The sequence below is a fragment of the Dermacentor silvarum genome, chromosome 4, assembly GCF_013339745.2.
Source record: "Dermacentor silvarum isolate Dsil-2018 chromosome 4, BIME_Dsil_1.4, whole genome shotgun sequence".
Classification (NCBI taxonomy): domain Eukaryota; kingdom Metazoa; phylum Arthropoda; class Arachnida; order Ixodida; family Ixodidae; genus Dermacentor; species Dermacentor silvarum.
This window is the reverse complement of record NC_051157.2, coordinates 210,306,487-210,329,318: the sequence shown is the minus strand read 5'-3', so window position 1 is coordinate 210,329,318 and position 22,832 is coordinate 210,306,487. Positions and strand designations below refer to the sequence as shown.

At 49.0% G+C, this 22,832-nt stretch overlaps 1 protein-coding gene across 1 annotated transcript in view; it reads right to left on the bottom strand.

Annotated features, from left to right (window-relative positions):
- Window positions 1-1,720: 1,720 nt before the first annotated feature.
- LOC119449216 (high-affinity choline transporter 1) overlaps window positions 1,721-22,832 on the bottom strand; it is a 174,238-nt gene continuing 153,126 nt past the window's right edge. Inside the window, exons 11-12 of the mRNA XM_037712396.1 lie at window positions 4,283-4,465; window positions 1,721-1,997 (exon numbers count right to left, since the gene is read on the bottom strand). Of these exons, the coding sequence (XP_037568324.1) occupies window positions 1,721-1,997; window positions 4,283-4,465 (460 nt within the window). The remainder of the gene's footprint in view (window positions 1,998-4,282; window positions 4,466-22,832) is intronic.

Sequence of the window (22,832 nt, the reverse complement as noted above, 5' to 3'; positions counted from 1 at the left end):
GCGCAATCCAAGGCTCCACTCAAATAGTTGCACTGTTCGAGGCTTGTTGAGCCAATATTTAAACACAAAAAAGTATCTATAAACGTTGTGTTGAGCGACCGACGCCATTTGCCAAAACATACCTCGAAATAGCTCTCGGCACAATTTCGACGGAGAATCGCAGCGATCGCTGTGACCTTGCGACGTTGCAACCAACTGATTGGTTCCAGCCGAAAATCGCAGAATCGGCCCTGCGACTGTGATTGTCGTCGCATGCGACGGAAATCGCACTTCCGGTGTGATCGCATCATGTGAAAACGGCCTTTAGCTGGTGAAGTCCCGTCCCCCCCCCCAAGAAAAAAGAACGTTGAAGTACAAGTCCCAATTTGAATGGTTCCGGACCCGAGCCACCAGGACTTCACCCGGCCGGGGCCTCCTGCCAACCCATTCGTGGGCGTCACTACTCCATCCATTCGGGAACTGCTGCCCGGGGCCGGCGAGCGTCTGCGCCCATGGGCAGAACGAGAGCTGTCGGGCTGCGGGCCCGAGTTCCATGACTAGCTGCCCGGCCAGAACGCCGCCGCCGTCTGCCCGTGTCGCCAAGCCGTCTGCCCGTGTCGCCAAGCCGTCTGCCTTCCTGGGCATCGCCACTCCACTCGGTCACAGACTGCTACTTGAGACCGGCGAGCTCCAGCGTCTGTAGGTAGCGATCGAGCTGTCGGGCTACGGGCCCGAGTTTGCGCCCAGCTGCCTGGCGAGAACGCCGCCTCACCCTTCACGTGGCGCCAGCTGCCCGTGTCCTCTCCGCGAGCCGGAGCCGATGCGATCGGGCGCTCTACCCAGTCGTCGACCAACCCGTCATCCAGTTGGTGAGACGAACGCCCTTCTTTCGTCGCCTTACCACCACCCTTCCACATCGAGCTGTTACGCGCGCCGTCACCTATGAATAGCCATAGTTCTGTGTGTTGTCCAACTTGCATTTTTCTTGTGCCTTCCTTTCTATTCATTTCCTCTGTTCTTCAATTAATTTTTCCTACTTGCCTTCATAACGTGTGTATTAAATGTTTCGTTCTGCTCTTTGAAACCAACGGCTTCGTCCTTTGATTCGGTCCTCTGAGGCTCTGCCTCAGAGACCTGCTTTGAAACAAGAACCTGCACATCACAACTATATAGATTACTTCAGATAAATACTTCAAATCCTACAAACGAATAATTCCGTTAGTCCTTAGTCGAGAGAAGTGGGTCGACGTTATGCGTCCTCTTTAGAGGTACTGCTAAAGCTTTTCTATGTGCTACAACATCGAATACTGTTGCCAGAATTCAACAGCACACAGGGATTTGAGAGTCTCGTAACGGACGGCACAAATTAGGTACAGAGTAGTATTATTTCACAGGGTAGAATAATTACTATGCGAGACCACGGCCGCGCCTTAGGGCTTCCAGCTGCTGCGTGTCCGAAATGGCGCGGGGTCAGTGAAGCGTGCGAGAGTTTACAAATACCGACAGAGAAATGGAGGACGCACCAGAAGTGGTGCGCACGGTTCACTTTATAGGATCGCGTGCACCGTCGTAGTGATGGCCATAGCTGCAGCCCTCGAGTGAGTCAGTCAAACTTTTTTTCTTTTGTTTTCAAGCACCTCTGCTCGCATCCCCTATTTCTTCCCCGCCGATTTTTTCCCCAAGACGGACAGTACGACGCAACAACTGGAAGCCCCGAGGAAGCCACACCGGCGGCCGCATTTCACGAACGACTTTCCCCGTCCGGAGACGTGGACGTGTCCGGCGTAGGTTCCGATTTCTTGCCGCGTCGCTTTCTCTTCCGGCTTGCCTCCGATGACGACGTGGCTTCCTCCGAGGGCGGAGACCGCTTCTGCTTCCGGCCCTTCTTGCGTCGTTGGCTTGCGCGGCTACTCTCGCTGCTACTTGCCCCTTTGCTTCCCTTGCTGCTTTTTCGGGATGGCACCGGGGCCTTGGGTTCCGCCACCGTGTCGGCCGAAGTAGAAATGCCCTGACGAGACCTGTGCACGAAGAAAAACGCGTGTCAACACAACCTGCAGTTGGTTTCATCTTTTGCCGACAATTTGTTATTTGCCGACGATAAATTATTATGATAAGCCGCGACCAACGATGGCGCGCCTTACGGCATGAAATTATGTGTAGTTCTTAGCTGACATAAAGGAATTACAAATAAACGGAAATGAATGTGAATGAAAGGGCAACTGACCGCAGGTGGGATACGAACCCAGGTGTTCGCATTACGCGTGCGATGCACGCGTTACGGTCGTATTACGCGGCCGACGGGGAACCATCGGCGTTAGTACTGTATTCTCTACCGTTAGCTTGACGTTTGCTACTTCCACTGCAGTGCACACGCGCAGAAGCTCAGCAGGAACACTGTGTTTACGCAGTTTGTTCATGAGCAATGTACCAGCAGCGGAAGGCACAACGCTGGCTTGCTCCGTCACCGAGGTGATAAAGCGCAGCGATGACGGTGCGCCGACTTCGTCGTTCTTACAGCCATGTGCCCGTCGTGTCTCTCAAGACCCTCTAACCTAACACGCGCGAGCCGCACATGCGCTGTCAGCAGGACAGCACGACAGGGGCGGCGTCGATGGTGTGAATGCGCATCGAGCGTCCGTATATTTAATAGTCAGTTTTAGTTTCACGTACGTAGAGGCTTTGCGTACGTAGAGCCTCTACGTGTAAGCAGTGCGCATGCGCAGAACGTAGCGGCCGCGCGCTGGTCTCACGGACGTACGTGAGATTCGATTCTTTGCGTGCGTTTCTTGCGCACGTAGACAGCTTCACGTGGGCGCTTCGCGAGATCACGAGCAAGCGATAGCGTGCCGATCGCGCGCAGACGGCTTGCATCGAAATACAGCGACAAGATGACTGGTCATCTTTTTCATTCCAAGACAACCATGACAGCAGGTAACGCTTGTACAACACACTTCCAGGCATTGCGGAGACCATCGCCGGCACGCATCAATGCACATCACCGGCTTGGCTGAAATACTCATATTAGATTGAATTGGCTACCGCAGTGTTCATATTTCCCGATAGATGGAGCTACTTGGTTCCTCTTGGCGTGTGTCGCGTACGTGTAGCTAAAAGCGTTTCAGATTGCGTGCACGTAAGGTACGCAGAGTTTTCACGTTTGCGTACGTGAAGTCCCTACGTACGTGTAACTAAAACTGTCTAATATCGCACTAGATCAACCGAGAACCTTGGTTTAACTGCAAGAAAAAGGTTGCCGTTTTGCCCGAAAGGCGAAGCATCATTGCGATAGCCAATTAGTAGAGAGCTATCCGGGGTAAGGATAGTAGTTTTATCGGCTGCATAAACGTGGAAACATTCACTTACTAACTGAATTAACAAGCACGGTGTCAGCGCACACAAGCAAACATGAATAGATCACACTCGATGAGTGCACACAACCACTGTCAAAATGCTGGCGTGAGCAAGCGCGGCACCAGCAGCGAGCGAAGGTTCGTGCGGTCTATGGCTTCAACAGATACTGAGCGGCGAAAGCACAACGCATACAAAGAGCCCTGTGGAGATCGCTTTCAAAATACGGTGCGCGCGACAGCCCGCAGCCGCGCAAAGTACATGTACGCAGTTGCTGGCAGAGTAGAAGCCGCACCCCGCCCTCCTGCGCTTCTTTCCCGCTTTGCTCCATTCGCGCGGGAGATTGATTCGCCAGTTCCCCTTGCGCCCAGTCGCAAGATACGCATTTGGTGCCTTCCCTCCCTCCCTCCCTCCCATCCCCCACGGCCCGACGGAAGACGTCACGTTTGCTTTCGCCCGTGCATTCGCTCTCCGTGAAAGCGCGCGTCCCTCGCGCAGTTTCACTCGCACATATGCAGCATACGGCGCGCGGCGACGACTTTATCGCCCGTGGACTTTATACGGAGCCTCACGGCGACAACGACGGCAGAAATCCGTTTGGAGTGTCCACATAATTGCTATCGCAATAAAAACAAGCATGCAAACTAGATCTTAGCAAGGAGCTTTTCTAGGAAGTAGTTTCTGTCGCAACTAGCATTTCTGTGCCCTTTACCAGTGTTTGGATATGCAAAATCACACAGTAAGTATATAGAACGTATTCTGTCATCGAGAACTTTTGTGCATTGGCTTTCAGTGAATGTTACTTGGCTAAGCCGCAGAGCAGAATGTCCGCTGCTCCATGAAAGTGTCAAGTCGCACCCCACGTCACGCAGAAGTTCAAGTGTTCCGGAAAGTTACCGATCGAGAATACAGTCCAAGTTTTGCGCGACAGGGTTAAACCCCAGGTGTGACGTACCCGTCAGATGAAAACCCAGAAGCCACCTTGCCCGCGGTGGTGGTGTCAGTCCTCGTCAACTGGCCGCCTGAGCTGATTGGCTGCTCTCCAGAAGAGATAGCGCGCTTGCCGGATCCGGAGACAGAGCCGGTGAGCACGGTACGCCGTCCACCTAGCGGTTTCTCTTTCTCGCCAGTGAAGCACCTGAGCACAGAGTAGTACAGGTTGCGGAAGTCTTCACGATCTGTGCATCAATACGTAAACCTAACACTGTTGCAGCACTCGATGTGGCAGACAGGGTCAAGAGCTCTGCGCTGGCGACAGTGTACATTGTGTGCCAATATGACAGGCAAGGTCACAATTGCGAGTAAAGCATGTTCGTGTTCTCGCTGTGCACCTTCGTTGCGGCGCAGAACTACAATTTTCCCGAGCTGCAGTTTTAAGAAACATGAGACCCGATTAGCAAATAGTCATGATTCGTGTTCTCACGTGCGTCTCAATAATAGCTTTCTGAGCCCAGATTAAGTGTTCCCTTACACTTACTCTTAAAAGTTCGCCACCTGTGTTTCCCCTACTCTTCTTGGTCTTAATTTACAAAAAACAAAGCGGGATGAAGGTGCACTGCCGGAAGCGTCATGCCACGTCACCACACATGAAGCCCCAATCCGCCGCGCTCGGCATTCTTTCTTTTCTTTCAGTATTTTCTCTTCATTCACACTATTCTTCACTAGCATGCTTCCCAGAAAAATTCCATAAGTAAACATCGCCATTCGAAATACACGATTCTAGCATTAGCGTCCATATAGCTGTTAGAGTGTACTAGAATGGGGCACACTCTATAGCTGTGCTCGTGGAAAGGCGGTGATTGGCATTTATCATTCCTCTCATTCAGCCACATATCACCTTATCCAAACATTGTGCCACTTTACGTAACCGTCGCAGCCAGCACGTGGTAGTAAACAAACGCGTTCTCAATGTCGAGGTCAAAAACAAGCCTGTGCTCGATGCGGCGTACCAGATTTACCTCGCATAGAAGACACTCACGACGATAGTTTAGTCTGTCTATGGATTTACCGGTGGTAGCCGTGGTAACGTGCATCGGCATCATGTTTCTTAGTATTTACTTGGTGATGATGGGTGATATATAAGACTTAGAGAGGGCAAATTTTTCCAAGTGTGGAGCTATTAAATCTATTACTTGTATAAGTACGTGTGTCACTGAGCGTGATGTTTCTCACAAGTCTTAATTTATTGGACGGGAGATGTCTTACAGTTCGTGTAAACCGAGCTGTTTAGATATGTTTAGCTAAGGTCCAGTTAATGACACGCCTCCACTATTACACACTGTACAGTCTCATTGCAAAAGCTAAGGATAGGTTGACTATCCAGAATTTTGTTGTAACTTATAGATATTTACCATCTACGTTTATATTTGTTTAATAACTAGTTTTTTCTGTAGTTTACCGGAGTGAACCTCGCACCCTTCCGAGTTGTTTTTGTGCCACAACAGCTGGTGCTCTGACGTGTGATTGACAGCAAGATCAATCACAGACTGCGTTTGTGAACGGGAGTGCATTGTTATGACGTAAACATTTTGCGCAGTTGGAACTATTGCAGTTGCTGCCGAGAAGTTCGAATACCGAAACTTCCGAATCGAAACGAATTCGATGTTGTTGAGGTTCTGTAAGCGTTCAGTTTGCTCCTATTTTAATATATACTTGTTGGTTACATGTATCACTATGATGTCACATATCACTAACGTTATTTCGAATTTGCGAGCTCCAGCCGATTTTATGCCATACTGTGCTGTTGATATCGAGTCCAACTCTGGGCCTAGAACTGAGGACGTTCTTATCTACCTCAGAGAGTTCAAGGACGACAATGAGGCGAACTTCAAGAATACCAGGGCTGTCACAGAGGTAAGAGTACAACTCGCTAGCGTCATCCGCGAAATTAGGGATGATGTCTGTTCTGTTCATGGCACACTAAATGGTGTAAGGCAGTCCATATCAGGACATTGTAGATGTTGTAGAGACGTTGTAGATGAGCCTAATAACTGGTCGAGACGAAACAACTTATTCATAAAGAGGTTACCAGAGACAGAGAAAAAGGACTCTGCAACCGCTGAAAGTAAAATCCGAGCTCTCATGTCAACGTTTTGCCTGTGGCCTCAGCACAAATGTATATTTCATGCTGATATAAAGTTTAAGTGCACGTTCAATTCACTTAAAATTTGCACTTACTATAAAACGACATAAACGAGCCCATCGCATTCGTATACCTTGAAACGCCCACAGTCATCCCATTATCATAACGCCCCTGACCTTCAAGTTGAGGGAAGAAGTATTGCGCAATGGCGGAAAACTAAAAAAAAATTTCTCGCTGAAAGTATATTTATCCCAAAAAGCTGAGTGATTTCGCTAAAATCAAATGCAAGGAAAAGGAACGCTTGACAGTCAGGTTTAACAAACTTGAGATGCATGGTAAGACGTTCAAACACGACGCAGTCTTAGGTCGGGTAATCCGAGACAACCGTACAAGGGGCGAGTCTTCTTAAACGACGAGGTCTATTGCGCTAGTCAAATCCGTACACAGATCACCCACTATGTGTGCTGCTCGCAAATTCCCGCAGCACTTTTCCTAAACATTACGTGGTGAAAAGTATCATTCACACATGTACCGCGGATAACATTATCGGCACCGAAACGCGGCTGACCACTAATTTTCCGAATGGCGAAGAATGGGCCCTGTAACGTAAAACTACTAAATGTATTTTTATTCTAATCTCCTGACATCAAGCTTGCGTAACCGCCGACGCAAGCATTGGGCGGTGACCCGCAGCGTTGTTTGAAGAGGCCAATGAAACGTTCTCCTCATTATAGGTCACATTTGTTTGCGCTCAAAGCTAATAGCATTGCCTACCTTGACTCGTTTTCCATATATAATTGGCTTATCTAATTGGCGAGGAAGGATCACGCCGAAGTGGAAAGGGTTTGGTGGGCCCGAGCTAGCGCAGTGGATAACCGGATGAAAAGGGTGCTTCCGGCGTTGGCGTTTCGCCCACTTACCTTTTCTTAGCTGTCGGTGTCTGGTAGAAAATCGCGGCGGCATGTAACAGAGGTGTAAAAATACCGCTAAAACGGATCATCAGCGAAGAAATTTGGCAGAGTGATGTCGTGTACGTGCCAAAAGTGCTCGGAAACGTTATGGGCAACGCTAAAATTTGTATTATACCCAAATAAGTGCCTTCTCCTCGGCAGCTCCGAGCAGCCAGTCCCAGAGCGGTCGGCGGGCAGCCATCATCTATTCACTTCGGAATGGGGCAGTTTCCGGCTATTACAAGTACAATATTAGAATAGGTGCGCCGTGATTCACAAGAGATGTTAAAAATGCCTTATTAGGAAAAAGAGAACTTACTGAAGAGCGCACAAAACAAACGATAATAGTAATAAGCAAAAATACAAAGAGTTCCACGACATTGCTGAGATATACTTCTTTAATTATACGTTAACTTGTTAAAAATTGATGGGACAACATTTCGGCGAGTGATTAATTCTAAAGAGGAATTCGCCTTTCCTGTAATAAACCATGAAAGCGGCGGTAAAGTAGTCCCCGCGGGATCCACGGCTAGTTTCAATATTAAGTACTTTTCTGAAAATTTCGCTAATGATTCACCTCTTCAGGATACTCTTGAGCGCACTAAGTCAGCTCTTCGTCACCCATGTGTAGGGATAACCATAGGCATACCAGGCATAGCGCGCGCTACTGAGCGGCTGCCGCTTAACTCAATCTCTGGTCCCTTAAGCATCAACTTCATTTCTTCTTCATTTTAAATGCGAAGCATTTCTTGGCGAACATTTGCTACTTTGACAGTATCTATCTAGCCACCTACGTCTTTGTGCTCTCATGGTCGTTTCCTTAACTTATTATGTACCCAAATTGGCATACTATGAGAAGAGTATATTGTCACGTACGAGTTTGTACCGCTGTGGACAAAATAACGTTGGTTGGGGAAGAAGAGGCTGAAGTGTCTCGGAGCTCGGTAGATGGTGTCACCCTGGCCACAGAGCTACAACCCTCTGTATATATTGTAAATACATATATATTTTCTCCCCGTAACATTTTGGTGGAAGTGCGGGGTAATCTCGCCACAAGCCGGCCCTGGATCTTCGCAGCGGGCGTCACATCGGTTCCGCTGTTATGGCTACTGACGCTGCCTCCGACGCTGAGGCTGCATCCGACGCTGACGCTGCCTCCGCCGCTCAGACACCGGCGGAAGTGGTACTAACCCAGCTACGTCACCCGGGAATCTTCACTGGCACTGGCAAGGTCGGCGTCGAAGACTGGCTGACGTCGTATGAGCGCGTCGGTAAGCACAACAAGTGGAATGCCACACATTTGCTGGCCAACCTGATCTTTTACTTGGGAGGAACCGCGAAGGTATGGTTCGAGACGCATGAAACCGAAATTACAAGCTGGGACTCCTGCAAGGAAAAGCTACGCGATCTTTTCGGAAGGCCTGTGGGACGTCAAATGGAGGCCAAGCAAGAGCTAGCGTCTCGTGTCCAGACACCAACCGAATCATACGTCGCGTATATTCAAGACGTTCTGGCTCTCTGCCGTAAAGCGGACGCGGACATGCTAGAGGCCGATAGAGTTGGACACATCTTGAAGGGCATCGCAGACGATGCGTTCAACCTCCTGCTTTGCAGGAACTGCTCAACGGTTGAATCCATCATAAAGGAATGCCGGAATTTTGAGCAAGCGAAGAGCAAACGCATCGTACAACGCTTCGACCGACTTCCCAATACGGCTGCCACTTCCTCCTGCAACGACCCTCCGGCATCACATCCGCCTGCCACGCCAAGCTTGACACAGGTCATCCGCCGCGAACTTGAGGCTATGGCTCCAAGTTCTCACTGTCCCCATACGCACGACAACATGACCATCTCGCTCATTCAAGCTGTTGTCCGCCAAGAAATTGCTAACATGGACATCCAGTCTGCCGTCCGCCCACGTCCCACCCCTACCACTCCTGTCATTGCCTCTGCTGCACCTCACCAGTCGTTCCCGAGTCGATATCGGAACCCATCTGAGTGGCGAACACCAGATGACAGGCCGATTTGCTTTGCTTGCTCCCGGGTCGGTCACATCTCTCGCCACTGCCGTAGTAGCCGCTGGTACTCCTCGCCTCGACCATACGCTGATCGCCGCTTCAACCGAGACTCTCGGTCTCTGTCGCCCCTTTCTGAACCATACCATGCCGGCCTTCCCTCTCGGGGAAACACCACTAGCCGCTCGCCCTCGCCGCAACGCCGTCAGTCCCGCTCGCCTACACCTCGACGCCCCTCGTCCCCGTCCTACGCGGGCCGCTTCTCGGGAAACTAAGCAATGCAGCCCCCGGAGGTGAGGCTGCGTTGACGACTCGGACTGCAAAACCTCTGCTGGCCCCTGCTGCTCGACCGAACCTTGTTGAAATTTTTGTTGATGATGTACCCGTTCAAGCCCTCATCGATACTGGCGCTCAGGTGTCGGTTATGCGATCAGATCTTCGTAGCCGTCTCCGTAAAGTCCTGACACCTGCCGAGTCGCCTGCCGTCCGAGTGGCTAATGGCAGTACAACAGCCGTGATGGGAATGTGCGCCGCCCGTGTTACCATTGCCGGTCGTCCTGTGTTAGTCCTGTTCACTGTACTGGCCGAGTGTCCCCACGAAGTGATTCTTGGAATCGACTTCCTGACTGCTCATTCAGCACTTATTGACTGTGCAACCGGCACCCTTCGCCTTGAACTGCCCCATTACTTTGCCGACCCGACCGAAGACCACAAGTCCCGACTTCGTTCTGCTGAATTCGTTCGCCTGCAACCTGATGCTGCGACCTACGTCCTCATGTCGCCTTCTCCTCCACTTCGAGATGGTCCTTACGTGGTGTCTCCACTTTGCGACGTTCTCCTGGCACACCAAATCGCACTACCCAGCTCCATTGTCACTCTTGTTAACAATCGAGCGTGGCTTCCACTTCTGAACTTTGGTTCGTGTCTGCAAGTGCTTCCTGAGGGTGTATCTCTCGCTTTGCTGTCCCCTTTGGAAGAGTGTGGAGTAGCTGCTCTTACGCCTGAACCACGAGTCGACACTGCTGCAGCTTCCGACCGTCCTACTTCAAGCAACGACAAGTTTACGCCCATGATAGCTACTGACCTACGGCCTGCTTACGCCGACGCCCTTCGCCGTATTCTGATGTCCTATGAAGACATCTTTGATTTTGGAAATCGCCCGCTAGGTCGCACCCGTGTCGTCACCCATCCCATCCTCACTGATGACGCTCCTCCTATACACCGGAGGCCCTACCGTGTGTCAGCAGCTGAACGCCAGGTGATCCAAACGGAGGTGGACAAAATGCTCTCCAAAGATATTATCGAGCCTTCCTGCAGTCCGTGGGCGTCACCTGTCGTTTTGGTTAAAAAGAAGGACAATACCTGGAGATTTTGTATCGATTACCGTCACCTGAATAAGATTACGAAAAAGGACGTGTATCCGCTTCCGCGTATTGATGACGCGCTGGACTGCTCACACGGTGCCAGTTATTTTTCATCGATTGATTTGCGCTCCGGCTACTGGCAAATCGCAGTGGATGAACGAGATCGCGAAAAGACCGCCTTCGTCACCCCAGATGGTCTCTACCAATTTAAAGTGATGCCTTTTGGACTGTGTAATGCCCCTGCTACCTTCGAGCGCATGATGGACTCTCTTCTGCGCGGATTCAAATGGACCACATGCCTCTGCTATCTTGATGACGTCATAGTTTTTTCACCGACGTTTGAGAGCCACCTTCACCGACTCTCAGCTATCCTTGATGTTTTTAGACGTGCCGGCCTACAACTCAATTCTGCAAAATGCCATTTCGGCCGCCGCCAAATACGAGTACTTGGTCACTTGGTTGACGCTTCTGGCGTCCAGCCTGATCCTGACAAAGTTCGTGCCGTTGGGGAGTTTCCCCTTCCGCGTTCTCCTACCGATGTCCGCAGTTTTCTAGGGCTGTGTTCCTATTTTCGGCGATTTATCCAGAACTTTGCCGAAATCGCTCGTCCTCTCACAGACCTTCTGAAAAAGGACACCACTTTTCGTTGGGGACCCGACCAGGCTGAAGCATTTTCAACGCTTATCAGTCGCCTTACCAATCCACCCGTGTTGGGTCATTTTGATCCGCATGCCTACACCGAAGTTCGCACTGATGCAAGCGGCCATGGCATTGGCGCTATCTTGTCCCAACGACAGCAGGACACCAATCGCGTGATCGCGTATGCTAGCCGTCTTCTTTCTGCATCAGAGCGAAACTACTCAATAACAGAACGTGAATGCTTGGCCCTTGTTTGGTCCATTGCTAAGTTCCGCCCTTACCTGTTCGGTCGACATTTCACCGTCGTGACAGATCATCATGCCTTATGTTGGCTATCCTCACTCAGAGACCCGACAGGCCGTCTTAGCCGCTGGGCTTTACGCCTGCAAGAGTACACGTTTTCCGTGTCCTACAAATCTGGGCGGTAACATAAGGACGCCGACTGCCTCTCCCGCTACCCTGTCGACCCACCGGATGGCACCGAAACCGATACCGATACCTGCGTTTTGTCGATCTCCGACTTCTCACGCGTCGCCGACGAGCAGCGTCGTGACCCATATTCGCGATCCATCATCGAACGCATTACCTCGGAGCAACAGGACGCTTCTCTCCGTATGTTTGATCTCCAGGACGGGACCTTATATCGACGCAATATGTATCCACATGGTGCTGAACTGCTCCTCGTCGTTCCCCAGCATCTGCGCTCGACAATTCTCTCGCAGTTACACGATGCGCCTACCGCTGGTCATTTGGGTGTCTCCCGTACATATGACCGTGTGCGCAGACGATTTTTCTGGCCTGGGCTATATCGCTCTGTTCGAAGCTACGTCGCTGCCTGCGAACTTTGCCAACGCCGCAAGAAGCCTCCATTGTCTCCCGCTGGCCACCTTCAGCCTATAGATATCCCCAGTGAGCCATTTTTCCGCGTCGGCCTGGACCTCCTTGGCCCATTTCCTACCTCATCCTCGGGCAACAAGTGGGTGGCTGTTGCGACGGACTATACCACGCGTTATGCCATAACGCGGGCCCTCCCTACAAGCTGCGCAACTGATGTGGCTGATTTTCTCCTCCATGAAGTCATCCTACATCATGGTGCCCCACGTCAGCTACTCACCGATAGAGGCCCGTGTTTTCTTTCTAAGGTTGTCGACGACCTTCTTCGTTCTTGCTCTACGTCCCACAAGTTCACGACGGCTTACCACCCACAGACAAACGGACTTACCGAGCGTCTCAACCGTACACTTACGGACATGCTCTCCATGTACGTGAGAGATGATCACCGGGATTGGGACTGCACCTTACCTTTCGTGACGTTTGCATACAATTCGTCGCGTCACGATATTACTGGTTATTCCCCGTTCTATCTACTATATGGCCGTCACCCTCTCCTTCCTCTTGACTCACTGCTCCCTTCTGGCGCCACCACTACCACGTTCTATGCTCACGACGCCATTGTTCGCGCGGCCGCAGCACGTCGTATTGCCCGTGACCGTCTTCTGGCATCTCAGACTATCCAGAAGCACCGTTACGACAGTCATCGTCGGGACGCTCATTTCAGCCCTGGGTCCCTTGTTCTGCTTTGGGTACCCTCCCGTCGCGTCGGCCTTTGCGAAAAACTGCTGCCACGATACGTCGGGCCATACCGAGTTCTTCGCCAAGTCACCAGCCTCACATATAAGATCTCACCTGTGAATTCAAAGTCTTCTACCACCCCAGGAACTGATATCGTGCACGTTTCGCGACTAAAGCCCTATAACTCGCACGCTGATTCGACACCCTAAGAAGCATCGAGACGATGCTTCTGCCGCCGGGGGGTTCATGTCACGTACGAGTTTGTACCGCTGTGGACAAAATGACGTTGGTTGGGGAAGAAGAGGCTGAAGTGTCTCGGAGCTCGGTAGATGGTGTCACCCTGGCCACAGAGCTACAACCCTCTGTATATATTGTAAATACATATATTTTCTCCCCGTAACAATATGACGAACATAAATGATATGGCATGACATGAATGTCATGACATGCGTGTCACGTAGGTCATGACAATGATCCAGCGAAAAAGATTAACACTTAAAAACCATTGAAATGGGTTTGGACGTGGGTACTAAGTGAAGGAAACACTAAAGAATGCTGGTAGAAGTCATAGTCATGGGCATGACTCAACAGAAATGACAATAACTCAGCGAAAAAAGGTTAATACTCAAAAGCCACTAAAATGGGTTCGGATGGGGCCACTAAGAGAAGAAAACACTAAAGGACTGTGATAGAAGTCATCAAAACTCAGCAAAAATAAAACTCAGCAAAAATGAGAACGACTCAGCGAAAAAAATATAAATACTGAGAATGGGTTCGGATGTCGTACTAAGCGAAGAAAAAAAGCTAAAGGTTGATGGTCGAAGTCATAATCATGAGCATGACTAAGGCTTTCGCCTTAAGGTGTCTTAGGTGTAGCTAAAGAGACTCTGGAGGACTCATGACATCAATGTCATGACATGCGTGTCATGTAGGTCGTGAAGAGCCACCTACGTATTGGTGCTCTCATGGTCGTTTCGTTAACATGGTATGCTCCCCGCACACTGCTTCGCACATCGATTCCAACAGGGCGTGGGATCTGCCGGATTTGTTTTTCTGTTTTGTTTGTTGTTTTTATTTTCTCTTCCTTGTGTAATACAAGTGCACCAATACTAAGACTTAGAGCTGTTCTTGGGCACTTTCAGAAATAAATGAAATGAAATGAACACTGAACTTTTGAGAATGACAGTGCATGTTTCGTGCATCTAACTTTCATCTTTCAGCAGTCCTTAGACAGCGGGTGCCTTCCCGAGGACGGAAAAATGGCGCATGTCATTCTCACATTCAAATCCGGCCATAGCAGGAGTCCTAACAATTACCGACCGATATCTCTGACCTATACTTTCAGCAAACTGTCAGAACGCCGTTTCTTTGTTGGGCATTATTACACATTTAAATACCAATAACTTACTTTTAAACAGTCAGCATTGCTTCATGTAAAAAAATGTTGTCAAACACAATTGTTCGAACTAGTTACTGACCTCCATGACGACATGCATGAGTAAAAAGGCACAGACGCAATATTCATTGACTTTAGAAAAGGTTTTGATCGCGTTGCACATAACCGACTTCCTAAAAAAAGTTGATAACCTAAAATTATATTCTAACATAACCCGTTGGATTCCCAAATTCTTAACTAATCGATATCATCGAGTTCTCATTCAGGAACTTACATCTGGCAGCACGCATGTCATGCATCTCCGGGGTACCACAGGGGTATATTCTAGGACCATTGATTTTTTTTTCTCATTTACATTATTACATAATGAATAACATAAGTTCCAAAATGAGACTTTTTGCCGACCACTGCGCCATTATTTTAAAGGCAGATATTATCTATACCGAGGACCTAACTGGCTTAAAGCTGACTTAGTGCAACGCAGTGAGTAGTGTATACGGTCTGGCAGACGGAGATTACCGTAGCAAAAGCAAGGCTTGTGGCATTTTCTACGTTGACTAATAACTCCGCCATTCTAACTTGGCAAACACACAAACAATACTGTCACGTAGTAGTGACGGTGAAGAAAACAGTCACAAAACTGAATGACGAAACGGACATTTTATTGGGCGAACGTCTGCCCACAAAAGCAAGTTGCGCTCGAAGCACAACGATAGCGGCGAACACAGTCGGCGATCGTCGAAATCTGATCAGAGGCGAAACGCGTCGGCTTTTATACATGAGTAAACGAAGGTTCTGGATTAATCCCTGGGGCCCGCGTGTCTTCCAGAAAGTACCAGACAATTCGCGTCGCTCATACAACCAGATTACATAAGCGCCGGTGACAACAGACAACGGATAGAAGCATCGATAACGTTCGAGAAACTTCCGATACATGCAGGCACATCCTGTGCCTAGCGACAACGTTTAACATTTATTAGCCGGTGAAAAGCCGTCACCGGTGAAAGATAAACATCTACACGTGCCCATACAAAAGAAATAAGGCATTTAAGAAATTTGGACGAATCAAACGCCGTTTGTATTCTGCGAACTCAGAAACGAAGCTTCACGCTTACAAATCCCTGATCGGATCTTTATTAGAATATACATCGATAACGTGACCTCCTAGTAGTGTTGCTTTAAAGAACCGTATCGAGTCAGTTTAGTACAAGATAAGGCGGTAAGGTTCATACTTTCTTCATATTGATACGCAGCCGGCACAGTGTGGCTGCACTGAGGACAAGGAAGACGATGTGTTCCCACTTGATATAGCGTCGCCATTTTGGCCTCCGTTAGCTTCCCTGTAAATAAATTGTAGATAGCCTTGGGCATCAGCTACACGTAACATTAATTTGGTGGAGGCGCTTCTTCTTCTTTCTGGGGTTTTACGGCGCACGTTTCCCGTACCCGTCATGGAGCTTCGCAGGGGTCGCAATGGCGCCACTGCCACTTCGGATCCTGCTGGCGGCACTTCATCTACGCCGGCGGCCTCGACCTACGTCACAGTTTCCTCCCTCAGGATGCTGGTGTTTTCAACGGAGTCGGCAGTACTAATGTTGGCGACTGGCTCCGCTTATACGAACGTGTCAGCACCAGTCACAGGTGGGATCTGACTATAATGCTTGCCAACGTTCTTTTCTACCTCGACGGAGCTCCACGGGCATGGTTCCAGACTCACGAAGAGGAGATATCGAGCTGGGATCTCTTCAAAGAGAAGCTCCGTGACCTTTTTGGCAATCCGTTCGGTCGCCAACTCAATGCCAAGAAGGCCCTTGCCACACGTGTACGGACGTCGACCGAGTCCTACGTGTGGTAGAGCACTGCACACGGGCTCAGACTTACCCGAAAGCCCGGGCCCGGCCCGGCCCACGGGCCGGGCCGGGCCGGGTAGAGCAGTTTTTTCACGGGCTCGGGCCGGGCTCGGGCACGGCGTGTGCTTTTCGACCCGGGCCCGGGCCGGGCGCGGGTTTTTTGACGCGGGCCCGGGCCGGGCTCGGGCTTTCTGCGAAGTTTTCTCGGGCTTCTCAACTCTGAAAAACATGTATCTTTCGGTCTCGGGCCGGGTTCGGGCCGGTTTCGAGCCGGGCTCGGGCCGGGCTCGGGCTTAAGGTAGAGGGGTGGCGGGCCGGGCCGGGCGGGTAACGTAGATTATTTCCGGGCCCGGGCCGGGCCCGGGTCTCGCCATAAATGTTTTGATCGGGCTCGGGCGGGCCGCCCAATGTAAGAACGGGCCCGCGCCGGGCCCGGGCCGCAGAAATCGGCCCGTGCAGTGCTCTAACGTGTGGTACACTCTCGACGTCTTGGCCCTTTGTGCCAACGCTGACCCGAACATGTCGGAGGACGATAAGGTTAATCACGTCCTCAAAGGCATTGCTGACGACCCCTTCAATTTACTGGTGTTTACAAACGTCACCAGCATCGATATGATCCTCAAGGAGTGCCGCCGTCTCGAGCATGCTAAAAGCCGCCGGGTATCCCAGCACATCACGCGACTTCCCAACACAGCAGCTACGTCATTCTGTGACGACCTCTTCCACCAGCCTTCGCGATGTGACAACTTAACCCGCATCATTTGTCGTGAGGTCGAAGCAGCACAACCGGCGGCCCCTTCATTCGCGTCACCTGATCATGCTCCGGCGACGATCTCCTTGATCCAGGCCGCCGTCCGTAAAGAGTTGTCAAACGTAGGCCTGCACTCCATTCGTTCCGTGCGCCCCGAACCTCTTTCTCCACGCACGTTCACACCCCGCTCTTCTTACTCCTCTTATGAACAGCGCAACCCGTCCGAACGGGGAACCGTGGACGACAAGCCGATCTGTTAACTGCCGACGCAATGGACATGTCGCTCGCCACTGCCGCAGCCGCTGGACTTCTCCGACGCGCTATTCTTGCCACCCTCGTCCCTCTTGCGCGTCCTTTTCATTCGCTCCTTCTATGCCCGACCCATCATCTTACCCTGCGACACCTCTGACACGACCCCGCTACTCCCGCTCGCCTTCTCCCTCCCGCCGTCAATCTAGTTCGCCCCCGTCTCGCTGTGCTCCTTCTCCGACCTATATAATCGCCACGCCCCCTACCGGAAAACTAGGCAGTCTAGCTTCTGCAGGTGAAGCTGCAATGGCGACATTGGCGCGAAATCCTCGCTTCATCTTACCCACGAACAAGAATCTTTTGGAAGTTCTCGTTGACAATGTTCCCGTGGGCGCGTTGATTGACACCGGGGCGCATGTGTCCATTATGAGTGCTGCTCTTCGCCGTCGGCTCAAGAAAGTTCTGACGCCTGCCCCGAACCGAGCTGTACGAGTCGCCGACGGAGGGACGGTAGCTGTTGGCATGTGCTCTACCCGACTGATCATTTATTTATTCATTTATTTATTTATTTACAAATGCCTCACATGCTCCACATAGGAGTATTATGTGAGGGGGACTATACAATAAATTTTTACAAGAACACAAAACAAAAGGAATTCAAAAACCAAGTGTTATGCAATAGAAAAATGTGAGAGATAACATAGGTGCAACACTAATAATAAGACACTTAGTATGTATTATACGTATTTGAACGGGCCGACATGCTGTCATTATATTGACGCGAAATAAGTTGGCACGTGGTGACACTGGCCCCTTGAGGCAAGAACGACGAAGTTCGTGGTTGCGCGCGCGCTCTCCGAGATCCAGCCATTAATAAAGGCCGACGTGTTTTTCGCCTATCTGTTGCTGGTCAACTATTCTAGCTAGCTGTACTAGCTGGGTGACAATATAATGTATAAACATGATTGCAAGATATCAAATGGTTAACAAATACAGTCATTCATGGTTAGTATTTTATTTATAAATGCCGCGTGATCATGAATACACACTACATCATCAGGGAGGTTATTCCATTGAATAATGGCACGTGCTAGCGCAGATGCGTTAAAGGCTTGAGTGTGGCCAAAAAGACGAACAAAACTATGCTGATTATGAAGCCTGCGAGATATGCGATGAGGTTTTGATAGTGGCAAAGTATTTACGTGCGCGCTGTAGATTACTTTATGGAATAAACATAGAATGGCTATCTTCCTGCGTAATTCCAAGGATTGTAATGATAACGAAGCCTTCATGTTAGTCACACTGGAGTAGCCGTTATAGTCACGGGTGATGAAACCTGCAGCGCGGTTTTGCACAGATTCTAGTAAGTCGATTAGATATGATTGGTGAGGTGACCAGATAGAGGATGCATATTCGAGCTGTCGACGAACAAATGTCTGATATGCTAGTTTTCATGTTATAGATGGCGCCGCGTGAAGATTACGTTTCAGGTATCCGAGTGTGCGCGATGCTGTAGCGGTAATTTTTTCAATGTGTGTTGCCCAGGATAGTTTAAAAGTGAAGTTAATGCCGAGGTACTTGTAGTGGTCCGTTGCCAATAAGGGTTTATTGTTAAGAGAGTATGTGTAAGTCCAGTTTGACTGCTTTCGGCTGAACGTCATTAGTTTGCATTTCTCAGCCTTAACCGTCATCTGCCACTTCGAGCACCAGAATGAAATTGTGTCAAGATCCTGTTGTAGTACCACATGATCTGCCCGAGTTTTAATTTCACGGTATATTATGCAATCGTCGGCAAACAAACGGATGTTTGATGATATATGAGATGGAAGCTCATTAATGTAGATAAGAAATAATAAAGGACCCAGGAGGCTGCCCTGAGGAACACCAGCAGTAACGTCAGAAAATGGAGAGGAGGTGTTATTAACCCATGTAAACTGCTTGCGTGATGATAAACAATCCCGGAGCCAAGATATAGTTACAGAATCAAGATTAAGGGAAGGCAGTTTAGTATTTAGACGACAATGTCCTACATGATCAAATGCTTTAGAAAAATCGAGATATATGCAGTCTGTCTGCGTGTTACCATCCATATTAGAAAATAGATCATGAGTGAATTCTAGTAGCTGGGTTTCACAAGACAAACCTTTCCTAAAACCGTGCTGTTGGGGAAAAAAGTAATGGTTATTTTCCAAATTCTGGGCAATATTAGATGCAACTATGTGTTCTAGTATTTTGCAAGGAATGCTAGTGAGGGATATGGGGCGGAGATTATTTACATCACTTTTATTTCCAGATTTGAAGATGGGTATCACCTTGCCAATTTTCCAATCATCCATATTAGAAAATAGATCATGAGTGAATTCTAGTAGCTGGGTTTCACAAGACAAACCTTTCCTAAAACCATGCTGTTGGGGAAAAAAGTAATGGTTATTTTCCAAATGCTGGGCAATATTAGATGCAATTATGTGTTCTAGTATTTTACAAGGAATGCTAGTGAGGGATATGGGGCGGTAGTTATTTACATCACTTTTATTTCCAGATTTGAAGATGGGTATCACCTTGCCAATTTTCCAATCATCCATATTAGAAAATAGATCATGAGTGAATTCTAGTAGCTGGGTTTCACAAGACAAACCTTTCCTAAAACCATGCTGTTGGGGAAAAAAGTAATGGTTATTTTCCAAATGCTGGGCAATATTAGATGCAATTATGTGTTCTAGTATTTTACAAGGAATGCTAGTGAGGGATATGGGGCGGTAGTTATTTACATCACTTTTATTTCCAGATTTGAAGATGGGTATCACCTTGCCAATTTTCCAATCATCCATATTAGAAAATAGATCATGAGTGAATTCTAGTAGCTGGGTTTCACAAGACAAACCTTCCCTAAAACCGTGCTGTTAGGGAAAAAGTAATGGTTATTTTCCAAATGCTGGGCAATATTAGATGCAATTATGTGTTCTAGTATTTTGCCAGGAATGCTAGTGAGGGATATGGGGCGGTAGTTATTTACATCACTTTTATTTCCAGATTTGAAGGTGGGTATCACCTTGCCAATTTTCCAATCATCCATATTAGAAAATAGATCATGAGTGAATTCTAGTAGCTGGGTTTCACAAGACAAACCTTTCCTAAAACCTAAAAGATGCGCTAAGGAGTAACGGCTCGTGAATATGATGGGATGATAATAGTTAGATTCAAGATTTTGTGGTCACTGAAACCATCAATTACAATAACGGCACTAGTAACCTGGAGATTTGACACGAGAATGAGATCGAGGGTGTTAGTTCCTCGGGTAGGTTTGTCGACTAACTGCACTAAAGATAAATCAAGGGTGAGTTTAATGAATTCATTCGAGGTGCGAGAGGTGGAAATTGCAGAGGGCCAGTTAATATCAGGGTAGTTAAAATCACCCGCTAATAATATATTGGATTTAGGATACTTCTCTGAAATAGCATCGAGAAGGGCGCGCAAATCGGAATTGAAAGAAGAACTGTCCGGTGGTCTGTAACAGACGCCAATTAATGAATTAGTAAATGATGACGTGATGCAGACCCATAGGATCTCCAGTGGGCTGGGAATATCTACAACAAATGTTGTAATGCGACTTTTCACGGCAATTAAAACACCACCGCCTTTGTTACCTTCGCGATCATTGCGATAGACAACGTAATTGTTAGTGTCTGATAAAATCTCTTGATCCAAAATACCCGAATGAAGCTAAGTTTCTGTCAGAGCTAATATATCACACTCGCAGTTTTCAAGATGCGATTTTAGTTCAACGTGTTTCGATAGAATGCTACGTATGTTAGTATAGGCAAGAGATAAACGTAGCGGCTCATCCTTCAGGCGCTGTGGTTGCGAATGACCGGAAATTTTGCCGTCTGCTTTCCTCCTAGCTATCGCGTAGATGGAACAACTGCGCATGACATGGCATCGTAATAGTATGTGTTATTATCAATTCGCAGCTTATCAACGTTCGGTTTGTATGGCATGCCTTCTGATTTCGCGAAGTCACGCAAATTCTTCCTAGCAACTCGCGTCTGCAGGGAAAAATCCTCGCGTACTGCAAATTTGCTACCTTTCAGCTTGAACTCATTTTCTAAGATACGCTGCTTGTCCTTGAAAAGTGTGAATTTAGTGATAATTGGCCTGGACTTGCCAGCGTTGTACTTTCCAAGGCGATGCGAGCGTTCGATTTGCGATGGTTCAATACTTTTGCCAAGGTTCTGTGAGCAAAATTCTATCACTTTTTTTCAGCCGACGACCAGTTTTCATCATGCAAATCTGGTATACCGAAAAAAAGCTGATTTGTGCGCCGGAGTCGATTCTCGGCGTCATCACAGCGCGATTCGATAGTTTTAAGTTTGTCAGTCATGCAAAGAACGGACTCCGGTGACCCTACAGATGAAGAATTAGATTGGCTGTTTTTTATTGTTTCGGTGTCGACCTCGAGTGCACGAAGTCGGGCTGCCAACTGCCGTAGCTCTACGTCCACAGACGCTCGCCAGTTGTTTAAGGCATGAAGATCTTTCCGAATGTCGTCTTGGCCTGACTCAATTCTTTGAACGGTTGCTAGGACCGTTGCTAGGATCTTGTCTGTATCAGGACCGGGATTTGGCTCAGTATCTCCGGAGAGCAGCAAAAGTATATCACAAAAAACGCTGCGACACTCTGTCTATAATTAGTCAATACAAGTGGCCATTTACTGGGGCACACAACAATTAGGAAGCGATCGTCGCTCATGACATAGCACTAAGAATGGTCTAAATAACCAACCTGAAACAACAGTACGGGTGAGTGTTCCATCGCAGTATCGGTGCTGTGCCCCGGCGGAAGATCACCGAAGAGTGGCTTCTATGGCGCGCCCAGTTTGCTAATAGCGGTGTCACGTGTCGATGATCCAAGTGGCCAGTTGAAGTTATTGCGGTCATCCAAAAGCAGCATCGGTGCGAAATCGTCGGACCTGTCGGCACTTGTGCAGAACGGCTCCGTCCTCAAGAAATCCGTAGCCGCGCCAAGCAAGAGGAACAACAGTACGGGTGAGTGTTCCATCACAGTATCGGTGCTGTGCCCCCTCATTGCTGAGAGACACACCGTCGTTCTCTTCACCGTCATCAAGCATTGCCCTCACGAACTCATTCTGGGTCTGGATTTCCTCGCCAGTCATTCTGCCCTCATTGACTGTTCGGCCGGCTCACTACGGCTTCACTTGCCTCTTCTTGCAGACCCTGTGGATCTGCCTCCAAGCCATTTCAGCTGCATGGATTTTATTCGCCTACCGCCTCACTCCGTGACACACGTCGACTTGTTTTCCTCGCCAGCTGTACCTGACGGCAATTACGTGGTCGCACCAATTCCGGCCGTTGCACTTACACATGGTGTTACCGTGCCGCACATTGTGCTGACAGCTACTGGCAACCGCACCTGCCTTCCCCTTGTCAATTTCGCGCTAACCGCGCAAGTTCTGCCTCAGGGGATCTCATTGGCTATAATTAGCGCTCTGCAGGATGATGAGGTCGAGCCATTCACAGTCGAAGATTGTTACAGCTGAGCCCATACTGTGACGTCATCCTACGGCAGTGACGTCGACATGAGAAGATGGTTTTCTCTGACCTAACACCTGATCAAGCTGAA